The sequence below is a fragment of the Falco punctatus genome (assembly GCF_963210335.1).
Source record: "Falco punctatus genome assembly, chromosome: 16".
NCBI classification, from domain to species: Eukaryota; Metazoa; Chordata; class Aves; order Falconiformes; family Falconidae; genus Falco; species Falco punctatus.
Genome location: NC_137596.1, coordinates 3,569,874 through 3,585,450, shown reverse-complemented (window position 1 = coordinate 3,585,450; position 15,577 = coordinate 3,569,874). Strand labels below are relative to the sequence as shown.

The window sequence follows — 15,577 nt, the reverse complement described above, 5'->3', positions numbered from 1 at the left end:
TTTAACAGGCAGTATTTTCTTTGCAGAATGATCAGATGTAGTTTAAAGGGGGAGTTTATTGCATTTTGCGTAAACTGTCTTACATTACGGGTTTTAAAGCTTGGGATAATGCAAACTGTGGCTCTCCTTCCAGAGATTAACCTGTGGCCTTTTGGAAGATTTTTTGCACTGAGGATATCAGTCTGAAAGCCATATTAATGAGGTACAAGGAATTAACTGGGAGCGGGGCTGGGGAACATCCCAGTAGTGGTTTCCTACCTCAGCAGAAGTGAATGGCTGTTCAGATACACATTTTTAAACTTCTAGGGCATCTCCTACTAATTAGGGAAATGAGGGGCCAGTTAAAAAAGAAGTGTATTACATTTTATGGTGCTAGATGCGATCTAAACTGTTGCTAATAATGCCTAGAACACTTCCTTTGGTATGAAAGGTAGGTTTAGGGGAAAAGGTTTTTTTACAAATGAGAAGATTTTATAATTTATTTCCTTTGTTTTGATGTTTCATTCATTTTTCTTTAAAAATAAATCTTGGAATGTAAAGTAATAGCTATTGATAAAGTGAATGCATATTGGCTCTGAACTTTTATCTGGATAATTTTGTAAACCTTGTTGAGATTTTCTCTGGTGCAGATATGTACGTATGCAAAATGTAGATTTGGGTAAATCTTTCATCAGGTGACATAATTACTCAGAGGTGATGCTGACAGGAACCATAGAAAAATACACAGTAAACAGTTAAGTTTTTCAAGATTACATGCATTTTTTCATTCATAGCTAGTAAATTATTAACTGGATAAAATCAGCATCTGGGCTTTTTAGGAATGACTTTATCCACGTGCCTACCTCTGAAGTTCCTGCCACAGGCAGCTCGGTGACATTCCAAACTCTCAATAAGCAGTGCAAATCGGGACAAAGCATCTACAAGACCCCTGCAAATTAATTATGAGTATTACCACTGCTCCTTCATTTGGAAATCGTAAGTCACTGTAAGCTTGTAGGATGTGTCGTAACTTCTCCCTTTGTGCTGGCTCAGCTCTCCTTGTCTTTTGTGTAGGAGAGTTGGACTTAAACCACTTCCTATTTCCTGCCTATCTTTGCTCGTTGCTTTTCATATGGCCCACTAAGCCTTTTATCCCTTGCACCCAGATTTGCATATGTGGATAAAGGGAATCTCTTCACATACTTTTTTTCCCCTGCTGTTAGTGGCGTCAGGCTGAGTGAGAGTTTTTGGTGTAGCGTTGCTGGTGATACAGTACCTGTTACTCAAAAATCTGAGCTTAATATTTGCCATAAGTTAAAGAAACTGAGAGCTTGTGTTTTATTTATGTGTTTGGCTGAGCAGTCAGAGTAGAATAACGAGGACTGTTTGGACTAGCTGCTTGCAAAATACTACACAGTCTGCATAGCAGTGCTACTCGCACACAAAATTCAGCAGATGTGAGATTTAAATTAATTATTCGGAATCTGTTTGACTCGTGGCTTTTTTTCTTATGCTGATTCCTTACAACGTGCTTCTGTGAGTAGCTGGGGTTTCTCTTTCTCTCTTTCTTTCTCTTTTTCATCTTTCACATTTGAAAATCTGGGAGTTCACAGGGAACATCCCAATATGCTCTGGAGATGTAGGGAACAAAGTGCTAACAAGTACTGTGCAGATTAGTAAGAGTCAAATCTCAAGTTTGAAACAGAACGAGAAGTTCAGAATCCTCTGCCTGGTCCAGAAATGCTGTTTGCACGATGCACTCTAAAAGGCACTTTCTGTAAAGACACTCAAATATGTGTTCAAACTCTTTTACATTGAAACCAAATCATTTTTGTGTTCAAACTCTTTTACATTGAAACCAGAGGGGTCTCTGCTTGGGGCCCGGTTTATTGTACCTGGAGGTGTCTAGGCCAGGAGTTGCTGCAATATTTGTAATTATATTTTGTCAGCAGTGTAATATAATATTAATGGGAGCCTATACCCTTAGTCATTTAACACATCCCTGCAATCGCTTTTATTAAGGAAATGTTTCGTTTATGTGATACTGTTTTATGGAAAACGAATTTGAAAGAGATAACTTGTGTACCTTAAGATTACTTTAATTTCCTTTTGGCTGCGCTACACTTACTGCTTTCTTTCCTTTCCTGGTGAGCCCTGACGTCCGTACAGCAAGCCGCGCGGGCACTACAGGCTATGTTGCTTTCTTCCAGCAGGGTTGGCCAGGTATGCTTGGATGGAGCCTCAGTGCTTCGTCGTGCTCTGTGACAACAGCGAGGCTGTGGAGCAAGGCATCACACATCCTCCTGTGCCTGTCAAAGTGCAATGCTCTGTTTTCTCCGAACAACAAAACAATCATTTAATCAACAACAAGCCATAATGGAGGCTCTGTATTTACTCAAACCAGATGCGTTCATGTCTCTGGGGCTGGGCTTACCCAACAAGATTTCTTGGGAATAGCTGTGGTTTTGATTTCCATCGTAGGTGTGCAAGGAAAACTGTCTTTTTCCTTTGTGTTTTATCCCACGGTATGTCTTTTGGTGGTCTGAAGTAATAGATGGAGTGAGTAACAGATTCTGTTCATTTATCTTCTAGTTCTCAATGCCCAAAGCACATGTCTGTGCAGCAGAGTACACGGATGTTTGCTCCTGTGCGTCAGGGCTGCTGTAGCCATGGAGCCTGGCGTGGTGGTGGGGATGGCCTGATAGGCTCCCTTGAGAATGAGTTTGCAGAAGGAACACGATTGCCTGCGCCATCCATACTTTGAGATACGCTCTGGCAGTGATCCCCCAGCTGTGGTCACAGTTACTGAACGCAGGGACTTTCCATGTTGTCACCATGTGTAAGTCATTACCCCGTTGTATGTCTGGCAGAAGGAAAGCCACCCGTGTCCACAGTAAACAGTTGTTTGAGAGCCACTGCTTAGCGTCATGTTTCATTGTTGCTTTCTGAAACCCCAGAGACTGGAAGTAGTTTCCTCCATGAGAAGAGGAGAAGAAAATGAGGTCATCGTGGAAGCAAAAAAAACATGCAGGAAAGAAATCTGTGAAGCAAATCTGGTGGTAGTTCTGTATTTCTCCCACGTCTTCCCAAATTTCATTACGAGTGAGATAGATTCTCCTTTGTGCGATGGAGCCAGGAAATCCAGGTTTCACCCAACTAAGGTGAAAAACAGTTTTCAGCCTAGTGGCTTTAAAGCTCTCTCACTAACCGTGTTTTGGGTCTAATTTATTTTACGGCCATTATTTCTGTAGCCTGGAATGCATGGAGTGAGGAAGTTTCTTAATGGTCAGTTCATATAGAGCTTTAAAGACAAAAAAGAAACGCACTAAATTCCAACCAGAAAACCCAAGAGGTGGCAAATTCAGCTTAGAGAGCGTTCCAGGATGTTACGTCCCCTTTGCACATCATCAGGTGCCCGAGGCACTGCTCTGCATGCAGCCGTGCGTGGGGGGTGTTCGTTAGTTTGTTTTTAATAACATCAGATATTTTAACTTCATGAAAACATTCTGCTTTCAGACTCTGAGAAGTTGGTTTTGCCTAATGGAGTCCCTAATGGCTGCGTCTAAGAAGTTTTTATGAATATTTCATTGCTTATGAAGTTTGACCTTCTTACACATTTATAGGAAATAAAAGGGTGAGACCACATGAGAAAACATTCGCAACTTAATACAGGAAAACCTGGGAAAAGTATCTCTGATACAACTCTGAGATTTTATGTCTTAACAAGCTTAGACATCAAATATACTTGGCTTAAGAATTAAAACAAACAAACTCCAGCAGCGTGTACATAAGCTTCCTGTGTTGGCAGCTCAACCTGGAATTAGGGATCGAAAGTGAGGTCTTTCCAAGTTGCACATTTCTGACTGCAGGAAGAGTCAAATTCTGTCGAGGTTGCCCCAGATTTCATCTTCAGAGAGGCACAAACTAGATCCCGCTGTGCTTTGTGTCGGAGAGCGGCGTTACAATAGCAGCCTAGCGTGGATAGCGTGGCGCGGGGAGGATGCACCTCTCCAAAACAGCATGTGGGATTGGAAGGGGTGGAAGTCACGAGGAACTGCCTTCCCTCTCCTCTTGCTGTGTGCAGCAGGATTGTGGCACTGGGCAAGCGTTTTGCCTGGTTTCACGTCTATTTTCTATTGCTGGCTTAGTTGATTGATACTCCTTAACATGCCTTATCTTTAACCATTTTTCTAATGGACCAGAGTGGAGCCGTCCTGCACCAGTCACTGTGGTAAACTTAAAACCACCAGGTCAGAAGCTGCTGTATTTGCAGCGGAGTCTTTCCTGGCGTGTAGTTACACGAGCACCCCGTCCCCAGTACCATGTATTGTTGCAACTACGCAAATTCCTCCTGACAGGGGGATGCTTCTGGATCTGCATATACACGAGCACCTAGTAAGCAACATCTTGTAAGCCAAGATGGTCTTCATCACCAGGAAAACAACATCATCGTTCTCAGCTAGCCTGATGTAATGGAAATCAACACCCATCAGACCGATGCTGATAACGTTAGCCAATGCTAAAAGCTGTTGAATTTCAGGCTGAAGCTGGCTACTGCTTGCATGTGGGTGCCGTGTATTTTTTCTCTCCACTGACTCTTGGGGGTATTCCTCTGCTTCGAGCAAGGGCAGTTGCCTGCTCTGAAGGCACGCCACTAGCAAAAACCTGCGAGCAGCAGTGGGAACAGCCTTAGTAACCTCTGTCCAGCATGACAGTCTGGAATTACGCTCTAAATAAGATGCCAAATCCAGGAGTAATTAAATCTTATGGCCTGCCCTTCTTTACTGCCATCTTAAAATGATGCCGTTTGCCAGCTCTCTGTGCAAGAGTTCAGGTGCGTGTGTATTTAGGAAGTTGTAGCAGCTTGTCACACCACAGGAGCTCTGTATTTCACATGTTCTAGTCAGGATGGGTGCCCAGCCCACTCTCCTCTGTCTTTAAAGTCATCTTCTGCAACTGTTTTGATTTGCAGAGGAACTCAAGGAGCATTACAGCTGTTCTGGCCTCTCTTAGAAGTGCCAAGATGCGCAGCACGTATGCATGACCTCATTGGAAGCTTAGATTAAAAACAAAGGAACAAAATCACCCAAAGGAGACCTGGTCTTGAGCATGTAAGGCACATATCGAACTATTATTCTATTATTGCATCCAGTATGATAAAAGCACCTCAAGGATCCTGCTGTGAAGTTAGTATCTGCCCTTTTCTCTAGCTGTGCATATTTATAAACGATGGTAGGATTTATTAGTCTTGAAGGTGAAGCTCAGTTGAAAGGATGCTGACTGCTGAATAATCAAGCTTCCATAGGAAAATATTGTCTCATGTGATTTGCAAGCTTAAAATAATTCTGAAAGTAACTACAGGCAAAATACATATCCCACAGCCTTGTAAATTTACTCAATGCATCAAATTCAGCCTTCTGAGTACTCCTGCAATTTAATGTGAACTTGCGTTGGCTAGGGAGAAACTTTAAGCCAGCATTTAATTTCACTTCTGTCGCTAGTATCCTCCTTACATGTTCCAGTGATGCTTTCTCTTGTGCTCTGCTCAGTCCATGGGGGGAAAACAGGATATTTTTATGGGAATATTTTGCATTTTTACCACAGAGGTGCGTTTGTTGTAATTCCAGCATCCAAATAGAGTGTTGAATTATGCAGTGAACCTCAACGCCCATATCTGCAAACGCATGTGCTCAAAATTAATCTATGCGACGCTTCTACGCCATTCTATCATGCGCACTTCACAGACGTGACATGAAAACGCGACCGCCCCGGGAGAGCGTTGCTTGCCCGTCTTTTGCCCTGGCGCTGATGCCAGGGGAGCGCGGCAGGCCTGCGGTGTTCATCGATTGTCTGGGGATGATGCATAATACACCGTGCAGTCCGGCCGTGCGGCGAGTGATTTTGTCACGCTGCGGTTAACTGGGGGTAGTAATCTCTGTGGCGTTACAGGAGATGTGTTTTATTTTTTGTCTTGTTGAGCTCCATTTTTTTTTTTTTTTTTTTTTTTCTGCTCTTGGGTACCACTTTTCAAACGGATGATTTCAGTTAGTGAAGAAGTAGAGTTTCGTATAGAAAAACATTCTTGAAACATGTCTGTCTTGTCTTTACTTTCATCATTACTTCAGGATATTTGTGCTTGGGTAAAGAAGCCACTCTCGGAAATGTTCTTTTCCTGTTCTGAAGCCACAGTTCAGTGTGAAAAGGAGAAAGCAGGAGAAGATGGGGAACCATGTGGGAGTATAATTACTACATTTACATTTAGCAAGGTAAATCTAGAGAGAGGAAAAATAGGCTAGACAAATACATTTATGCTGTCAGCGTAATTAGTTAGAAAATGTTTCCCTGTTTCAAGATTTGCCGATCTAAAACTTCAAATGTAATAAAGCTGTGTCTTCAAATATATCAAAAACCAGGTCTTGAAGGTGCCCCATTACAAGACAAACTAATGTAAGTAATGGACTCAGCTAAATGAAGATGAAGTGCTATTTGAATCGCCAGGGTAATTTAGGAGATAGCGAAAGTGTTAGGGACTGGAGCTGAGAGAGGTAAGGAAAGCTTTTCCTTTCTGTGAGTCTGCCTCTGAGTCTGATCAGCGTTAAGACTTTAATTTCTTCAGGATTTGTCCCGAGTATATTTGGGACCTAGAAAATTTTTTTAAAAGTAAAACATAGCAATATTTCACAGGAAGGTTAGCCTCATATTTCTTGCTTTTAGCCATCAGACATACTTTTCACCCAATACATACATTCCAAAGTGATGCATAAAGGTGGCATTTGTCCTGTGGTTTTTCCCTCATCTGATTTACTAAATTGCGCAAACATCGTAAATTAACAAGAGAAAAGACACCGAGTAGACATTGGAACTGTGGTGGTTTAGAAAGGGGAAAAAAAAGTCCATTTTTAATACTGTCAGAAAAAAATTATCAGATGTAATAGTGGTTTGGAAACTTAATGAACTTTTGCTATGGCTGCATTTGAGCGGCAGGAATTTCAGTTGCATGTGTCTGGCTGCTTTTGCCAGGGAGTTAACCTTAAATTCCAACTTGGAAAAGCGTAAAAAGATTACCAGGTTTCCTTGGAACAATGACACATCCCCTGCCAGGAAAAGCATCAGCCTTTCCACTGACTTCAAACTCCTGGCGAAAGACTTCTTCGGCATTCTTGCCATCTCTTCTCTCCTCAAGATTTCTACAGATGTGCGCTATGTTTCAGATAAAACCTGTTGCAGTTTACGCTTGCCCGTGAGGCTGATTCATTGCCATCTGCTCCATCGCATCCTCCCGTGCTGGGGAGCTCAAGTCTCCCATGACCTCTCCATCCTGCCTGGACCGCTGTGCCAGTTGCTGCCAGTCATTTGTGGGGGCTCACGGATGGACAGTTGTGGCATAAAGTGGAAGGAGTGGGCCTGCTAACGAGGCTTACCTTGGTTATACTTCTGATAATTTTAATATTACGAAACATTGCAGTTTCTCTTAATCTGTAGAGAGCAGCTGTATTCATTTTATGTGCTTAACGACTTTGGCCGTGAAAGGCACTTTTCACATGGGACCATACATTTGCATTACATTATGCACAGGCAGGTGCCGTTTGTCTGTTGCTTCGCAGCGGGTTTGATGGCGATAACGCACGTATTGCACTTCGTGCATGCGGATCAGACCAAATCAGAGGCGGGACCGTATGTTCCAGAACACCTCAGTAGATGCACCCGCTGTTCAGGGTCAAAGTCAGGCTTGTTTCTGTCAGAATCTTGGTATGAGGTGCCAGGAATGTATTGGCCAGCTGAGGCTTGGTGATGAATATGTGTGACTGCGCTTACATTTTGCTGGAATAGCTGGTAATTGCTCCCTGTGGCTTAATATTGTGTCAGTTACGTACTAATAGTGTCACTAAAACCTTTTGCAGGAGCCAGCCTGCAAATACGGTAATGCATAAGCTGCAGATCTTTTGGCTTTTTGCTAGCTGTCAATCGGTGCGTGGGTTTCAGAGGAATTTAGGTAAGAACTTGGGAGATGCTGTGTGGAATACTGAAATCAGCTACAAGAGGTCGTAAGAGTTACGCAACAGGCTTTTGCTGCTCTCTAGAGTGGTCTTCCCTGGCCATGCCCCAGGTCCTTGGACGTGAGATGGTGTCTCGGTGGACTTGGCTTCCTCAAAGCACGAGTAATACAGGCAGGTTGGGAGTCTGGGAGGAATGATTCTGCTCCTTCTATTTGGATACAGGGAGAAGATTTGAAGGAAGAAGGTATCAAGCATACTTTCCTAGCCTACAGTTTTCCTTCTTTAATTAATTATCATCTATTTATTTAATGCCTTCCACTTAAATTCCAACCTTAACTCTAATTCCATTGGGGAGGGGGATTTATTTATTTTATTTAATTTAATTTTGTTTTCTTTTACTTTGGTTTGGTGTTTTTTTGGTTTGTTGGATTTTTTTGTTTAATTCTAAAATTGTTTTTAGCAGCAGGTAAGATTTTAGGCTTTAGATAACAACACACTGCAAAATGTGTTATGTCACTGGAAGCAAGGCAAGTTCATGGTATTAGTTATCAAACACATAGGCTGTGCCAAAGCTCTTGTAACCTTTAAGTATGGGCTGTTCTGCATGCCGGCTCTCCGCCAGCAGCTCTGCATCACTCACTTGCTGAGATTCGTGTGTGCAAGCGAGATCGATGTGTTCATGGCTTTATGAAGCAGAAGTTAAAATAAATGTTTCATAGATGAGTCAAACCTACGCTTCCCAAGCTTTTCACAAATTATCCTTTCGTCAGGAGAGCTGGATGATGGAGTTAAAATCACTCAGCAAACAAGGGGAAGAAGGAAATTAAAGCCAAAACTATCTAAACGAGCTTACTTTGACATCTGGGTGTCAGAGGCACAGGTAGGAGGAGCAGAGACAGCCCCACTGACCTTGCAAAGCAAAGCCTTACCTGGCAAGGATCTGGCATTTTAATTCAGTAGCCAACAGTCCTGGTCTTGGCAGCAGATTTGTCATGCTCTTCTTTGAAATGATTTTTTCGAAGGTTTTGTCCTCTGTACGAGGAGCACGCAAGAATGTGACTCTGGTGTAAAGTGAAACAATTGACTGCATGAATCTCAGAAGCTGTATTTTAATAATTTTTCTGCCTGTGGTCATACTGACAAGTGAAACCTGCTTGTGAAACAGGGACACTTAAAAGCTGCCTCTGCTCCAGTTAAAGTCCTCTCCCCAGTCACCAGCCCCTGCTTTTTGGATCTCCGTGCAGGGAACGTGGCAGGTCCCATGTGCCTTCCAGACAGGTTCACAGTAGGCTTGAAATTACAGAGCTTCAGACAAACAAATGAGTCTTTAAAACGCCTGCTGCTTTGCTCCAAGCGCAGACCTGCCAGGGTTTGATGCGAGGATTATTGTTGGATGGAGAGCAGAAGGGAGCTTCCAGAGCTACGCTGGAGAGGAGAGAGTGTTTGTTTTGTTCTTGGTAACCCCCGTTCTGGAAGATAAATGCACATGCACAGAATTGTACCCTGTGAAACTACGGAGCTTTCGGATAAGACTTCTGAATGTGCCATATCATAAGTTGCCCTCCTGTTTTCTTGGTTGCTGTTTATCTCCGCAAGAGGAATAACCACAAAATTATCCTCTGCAGGAGACTCTTGTAATCGCTGTCTTGATCTGAGACATTGATCTGAGCTCATTACTAGAGATGAGCTGCTTTTTCTCAGACAGTGGGAAGACCGCGTGCACTAGAAGCCTTTTAAAGTTAGTCCTGCCTGTATATATGATCCATGAAGTCTTGGCTAGCCAGCTCTGCTCTTTTTGGCAAAATTGCATATGAGCAAGGTATGTGACTTAATTTTGTATATATAGGATGTATTATAGTCTTTCAACATAGCAAGGTGAAACTATTACTGTTGATAATGCAAGAACCTGATTGCTTCTTCGGTTGGCCTCCTGCTCCTGGAAGTCTTCGCTGCTATTTGGTTTGTTATAGTTACCCATCATCTGGCAGATCATTGTATTAGGAGCTACAGCCCTTACTAGTCAGCTGCACGAGGCAACACAGTGTGCATGTGCTGGTAGAGGAAGAATTCCCTGCCTGCTCCAGGATTTAACATGCTCATCAGTTCTTTGTGGGTGTGTGCAGAAGGGCAGAGTGGAGACTCACAAACTTGTCTCTAGCTGTGTAAAAACAAATCTGGACGATACCTTGACATAACATTTGCAGCACTCTGTGTTAGCCATACAGCTGTTAAAGTGCGATGCATTCGTGGGACCGTCTTAAAGGCTTTCTTTCTGTGTCATAAAGTGCCACCACAAAAGAGTTTGGGATACCGTAAACGTAATTTATGGAGTCAGTCATATCTACTTGTGCTAGCAAAGCATACATATTCCGATAATAAATGAACCTAACAGAACCTAATGCATCATAATTGTTTATCAGATTCAGGAAGTTTGACAGGCACTTTGAATGTGAAAAATGAGCATTTTATATATCAAGCTATACATACATATATATATAAAATACAAAGTATGCTGTTTAAAGTTTTGATCCCTTACCATAAATGCTATTTACAGATTGTTTCAGCTGTCTGGGATGATACACATTGAAACAGTTACAGGGGTATCCTCGAGACCCTGCTGTCTGTGTTTTGTCCTTTAAGACGATGAAAACCCATCTCCCAATTTGGAGTCAACCAAATTCTGCCTGTGAGTCGTGGTCAGGGTCCACTAAGGTCTAGAGAGGCCTTTGCTTTGTGCTCCCTGGATTTCAAATCAGGCTCAGGCACACCTTTATTTTTCTAGCATGTTTTGCTTTTAAGGGATGCTGCAAAGAGGAAAGGCTTTGAAACATCATGACAGCCCTGATTTTTGGAAGGGCATTAATGCATGTTATGCCACATGGGGAACCGGGAACATAGGCGAATATTCATCTTCCAGGGTGGTTTGCTGCAAGGACTGTTCAATTGCAGGATGAAACCAATGGATTTTCCTGTGCAAACGTCTCTGTCCCCTCTCTCTCAGGAGGCACAAGGCTGGGTGCAGGAAGAGGAGCGGTTGTTCAATCAGCTTTTACAGCTTCACTCTGAAATAAGGCAGTTGCATATATGGCGGGCGATACAACAGAATTAAAATGTCACTTCTCACAAAGTGAGTTTGTCTAAATGAGCTGTTCAGAAGCATTGAGGTGGGAACTAACTACATGGAGGTAAAGTTGATGAATATAAATCAGTAGGTTAATCCTCAGGTAGCTATGCTCTTCCAAATGAAAAGTTGGCTATAACTTAGTCATCCGACACACACGGACCTCACACCTACAGATGAGTCACTTGCTGTTTCTGGAGTGTCGTGTACAGACTTCGCTTGGCTGAATTCCAAACTGGTGTAAATTGCAATATGTGTAAGGAAAGGTGATGCAATTCAACCTTTGTCTTAACTTGACCTGTACCCTTTTCTACCTCACGTTGTGTTGCACGGTACCTGACCTTGAGTGTGTTTGAGGGAGCTGCTGTACTTGTGTGTTGGCCATCCCGCTGCCGGGCTGCTGGCTTCTCCGTTCGGCAGGGCTCGGAGCCAAGTGGAGCCTGTAGTGTTGTGCTTCAGCTTTGATTTCAGGACGGCGGGACCTGAAATTCCATTGGGGGTTGGTAGGGTAGGCACGTAGACCCTAAATAAGCAAAGGGAAGATTAAAGGGTGGAAACTTTTCTCCCTGAGTAGGAAACCCATGTTTAATACAACTGGAGCTCCTTGTTACCGGACAAACGTGGAAAATATCTCCAGCCCTGTATTAGCTTTCCTTTACGGCATGCTTTGTTATTTTGGGGTTTTTTTTGTCTGTGAGTTAGTTTCAAAACTTTGTAGCGTTTTAAATGTGACATTTGATAGCAGAGAATGATGATAAAGTGGAGGGGGAATGTGCAATGCAGAAATAAATGATGGTTGTATTTAATCATATTAACGGCAGCAGGGTACACCCTGTTACACACATAGAAAAGCCACTCTTACAAATCTTAAAAATTGCTTCTTTCTGGAATGCAATTTTTTTAGCAGAATTAAGCTCACCGTGTGAAAGATCCTCCGCAGTAGTTAGAAAGATTTATCTCTGGGACTGTGTGGCAGACCAACCTTATGAGGATGTGAACATGCATAAAAATCTTTAAAGCTCTTGCTGGAAAGCTTTACAGAAGAAAGCTCGCTTTGAAGGGAGGATTTATAGGTGGGACGAGAGGCTGGCTGGAAGCCGAAAGAGAGAGTGTGCTGAGAAAGCGGTACAGGAGGGGCTGCAGCAGTGGCCGAGGAGACATTTCATGGGTTTTCTGGAGAGGTGATCTTGGCGGAGTACAGGTGGCATCCAACGGAGGTGACACCGAGTGGATGCCGTCCTCAAGAGCCTGCACAGTGTTTGCTGCCTTTGTACGTCCTTTGAGTTAACGTAAAGAGCAGCCTCGGTGAAAGGCTCTTCTGTGTCCCCAGTTAGGTACAAGTTTGGGTTTTTTAACTGCTCTACACTGTTAGGCAACGGTGAAGACTGAAGGTGCAAACTTGATTTCTGATACAAACCCTTTGGTGAAAAATGTGCATTTGTTTGCCAAAAAGGACTGCCACAAAGCATGAGAAACTTACTTGCATAACCAGCATTTGCACGCACACGCTCTCTTCCTCTACATATGTGTAATGCTGTAAAAATATAATAAATTATGAAAATCCCAAGACTTTCTTTGGTCCAGAAATCTTTTTAATTATCTGCAATTCTGTATACGGCCATCAGAAGAGAGATCAGCGGTCAGGAAGTTAGATCTGGGGAAGGAAGAGCGCAGAATTTGTGTGCTCTGCAGCTTCCTTACAAAGAGGAGAGAGAGAGCGGCAAAATAAAGGTAAATTCATCCTGGGTGTTGGTGGTGATTTATATGGAAGAGAACTTTGCCTTACATCTCCCTCTTTCTCAGGACATACATGCATCTTATCACCTGGTTCTGATTTTCTCTTGCTTGCATTCATGAAAATGTAGCAATTTGTGATTTGTCTCCTCTGTCTTTTGTTCATTTCTGCTTTTATTTGTTGTTGGGATTTTTTGGTTGTAGCAATTAATGATTTTTTAGAGACTTAAATGTTTATGTACACATTTTCCAGGAGAGAAAGTGTGCTTTTCCAGGAGAGATTTGTGTAAAAAGTCCTGGATTCTTCTTCAGTGCTTTCTATTTTTAAGCTAGCATCATTTCTACTTAACAAAGAAAGCGAATAATTCTTCTGGCAAGTACGGTGGTGCTTTCACTGTACAATTTAATGTCCATCATACAAGGAGTAAAGGTAGCAATGATGGCCCTGGGTGTGCAGAAAGGTTGAGATGCCTCATCCTGTTCTGTGTTTTGGGGATTCTTTCACGGATTTCCGTTCCCGGGGCTCTGTACTGGATAAAGATTTCTTTTTCTATATAAAACAATTTTTTGGAACACATTTCCCTTTTTAATTTGCCTTGCAAGCAGTCTTAATTTGCTTATGATCGCTTTGTGATTTGTGCTTTCAAAGATGATCATTAAATGTAATCCATTTGAAGACTAATGGGAGTAGCAGGACTAGCAGTAGGACTAGTCAAGGCGCTTGGTACGTGTACAGGAATGACATGGTTAAATCTCTCCTCACTGCTCCGAAAAAAGAGCACACCCCGATGTTGTATGTAATGACTCTGTACCTGATGAATGGTGCCATAAAGCTCTCTGTTGGGGCAAAATGCTTGACAACACTGAAATTAGGAGATATGTTTTATTATCTAATGTCTGCCTGAATATATAGAATTAAAAATGAATAAAATGTGGGGAGGGGGGAATATCCCTGTTATCTGATACATGAATATTTATAGAGATATTTTCAGTGAACAATTAATTTTGCAGACTTCTAAGCTTGAGGTTTAATCCCTGGCTTGAACAGTTTCCCTTCCTATGATTATTTTATTTTTGAACCATATTTTTATTTTTAAACTGTCAGGTGAGATGCCAAAATCCAATGGCATTCCAGGGTCTGTGTGTGAGCCATGAATGCTGAATATTTTCTCTCTGACAACTCCAGACAGACAAGCACTTCCCCGTTTCCCTGATACTCAGCATGTCTTGGAGCAAGTTGATGTGAACGTTGTGCTTCATGCATTATTACATGCCTGGCTTATCCCTGCTCACTGACCTGGGCTTTCTCTCTCTTTTCTCCACCCCCTCCCCGCTCCCTTGGTGTAGCTTTCGCTCCCGGAGGAACAGAATGAAGTGACGAGGAATGGCTGTGAATCCAAGGAACTGGTCTACCTTGTACAGATCTCTTGTCAGGTAAATGCCATGTTTTCTCCCCCAACCTTGTTTTGCAGACTGGATTGCATTACGTTTGGCAAGACACCTCGTAATATTTTGCTGTGACACTTTTTCTGCGGCATGTGCGGGGTTTTTTCCACTTCTTCCCTGGCTCAGCCCTCACCAGGATGCTGTCTGTGGTCCGGCGGCCAGCTACTGTTAAGAAAAGGAGCATCGAGAGGATCAAAAGGAGCCTGTTAAGCAAATAATCCTCGCTAGTTTGTGTGGGGCTGCACAACGATTAGCTTGGAGACACGAGCGTGCATGCTCAGAGTGTATGTACGTATGCCTGTCAGTTGTGGGGGGAGCGTACATCCACGCAGGGATGCGCCAGCTATACAAACAGAGGGAGCACGCGGGGGAGAATGCTGGCCAGCGTTGTTGTTGATCACGGCGTGCCGCTGGCAGCCGGGAGATGGGGATTCTTGATCTGTTCCCAGTTATGGCTCCAGACATCTGGTATGAAATTCTTTCGCTGCCTCTGCTACTGTGGCATCAAAATGCTTTGGGCAGACAAATCCGCCGCTTTGTACCAGATTCCCTAACTGCTAATACGGGGACAGGGACTTTGTAAAATGCTACGTAATAGGTTATCGTATTTTAACGTTTTGAATGAAGCTGTTGTTGACAGATTCAACTGGGAGTTAATGCCTGTGTTTGGTCATTTTTCTGGTCTTGGCATAGCAGTTCTTTCTGTTACCCATCTCGGTGCTTCTTGAGCGTCCCTTTTATCCATTTATGCTGAACATTATGGGAATCCCTGTGGTGTCTGTCTCTCTTTGTAGAGCTCTTTATGTGATTTGGCTGGCATTTCTCAGGTACTAAAAGGAAGTGTATGGAATTAGGCACACCTGTCTTGCCTGCATTTGAGTTGCGTGAGGCAGGGAAGTAGGTGCTGTCAGATTGCACTGGCATAGTGGCGTTAGTACACAGAGGCGGGCAGTGAATTCGCCGTTAGAATTTGCTCTTCTGCCCTAACTATGTGTGTGCTGGTGCAGGGTGTGCTGAGAGAGCTGAGCAGCAAAGCATCCTGCTCTGTGCTGAAGGTGGAGCTTGGCACACGCTGAGCTACAGCAGCATAGTGAGTGTGATAGGAACACACAGAGTAAGCCCTCGCTGTTGTCAGCTCTTACAGTGCAGGTGCACACGAGCACATGTGTGTATAGACATGTACTTACAAACAGTGCTCGTGGGAGAGGGAAGAGAGCCTGAAAGTGAACATCTCCCAAAAGTGCCCGTGTTTGGGCATTTTGCTAGTACCGTGCTAACCCAGCAGCAGCCAGTTTCACAC

At 43.2% G+C, this 15,577-nt stretch overlaps 1 protein-coding gene across 7 annotated transcripts in view; it reads left to right on the top strand.

The window, feature by feature from the left end:
* Nucleotides 1-15,577, top strand: part of ARHGAP32 (Rho GTPase activating protein 32) — a 259,498-nt gene that overhangs the window by 144,064 nt on the left and 99,857 nt on the right. For all 7 annotated transcript variants that reach the window (XM_080366610.1, XM_080366612.1, XM_080366613.1 and 4 more), the window contains one exon: nt 14,179-14,265. In XM_080366610.1, the coding sequence (XP_080222736.1) occupies nt 14,179-14,265 (87 nt within the window). The remainder of the gene's footprint in view (nt 1-14,178; nt 14,266-15,577) is intronic.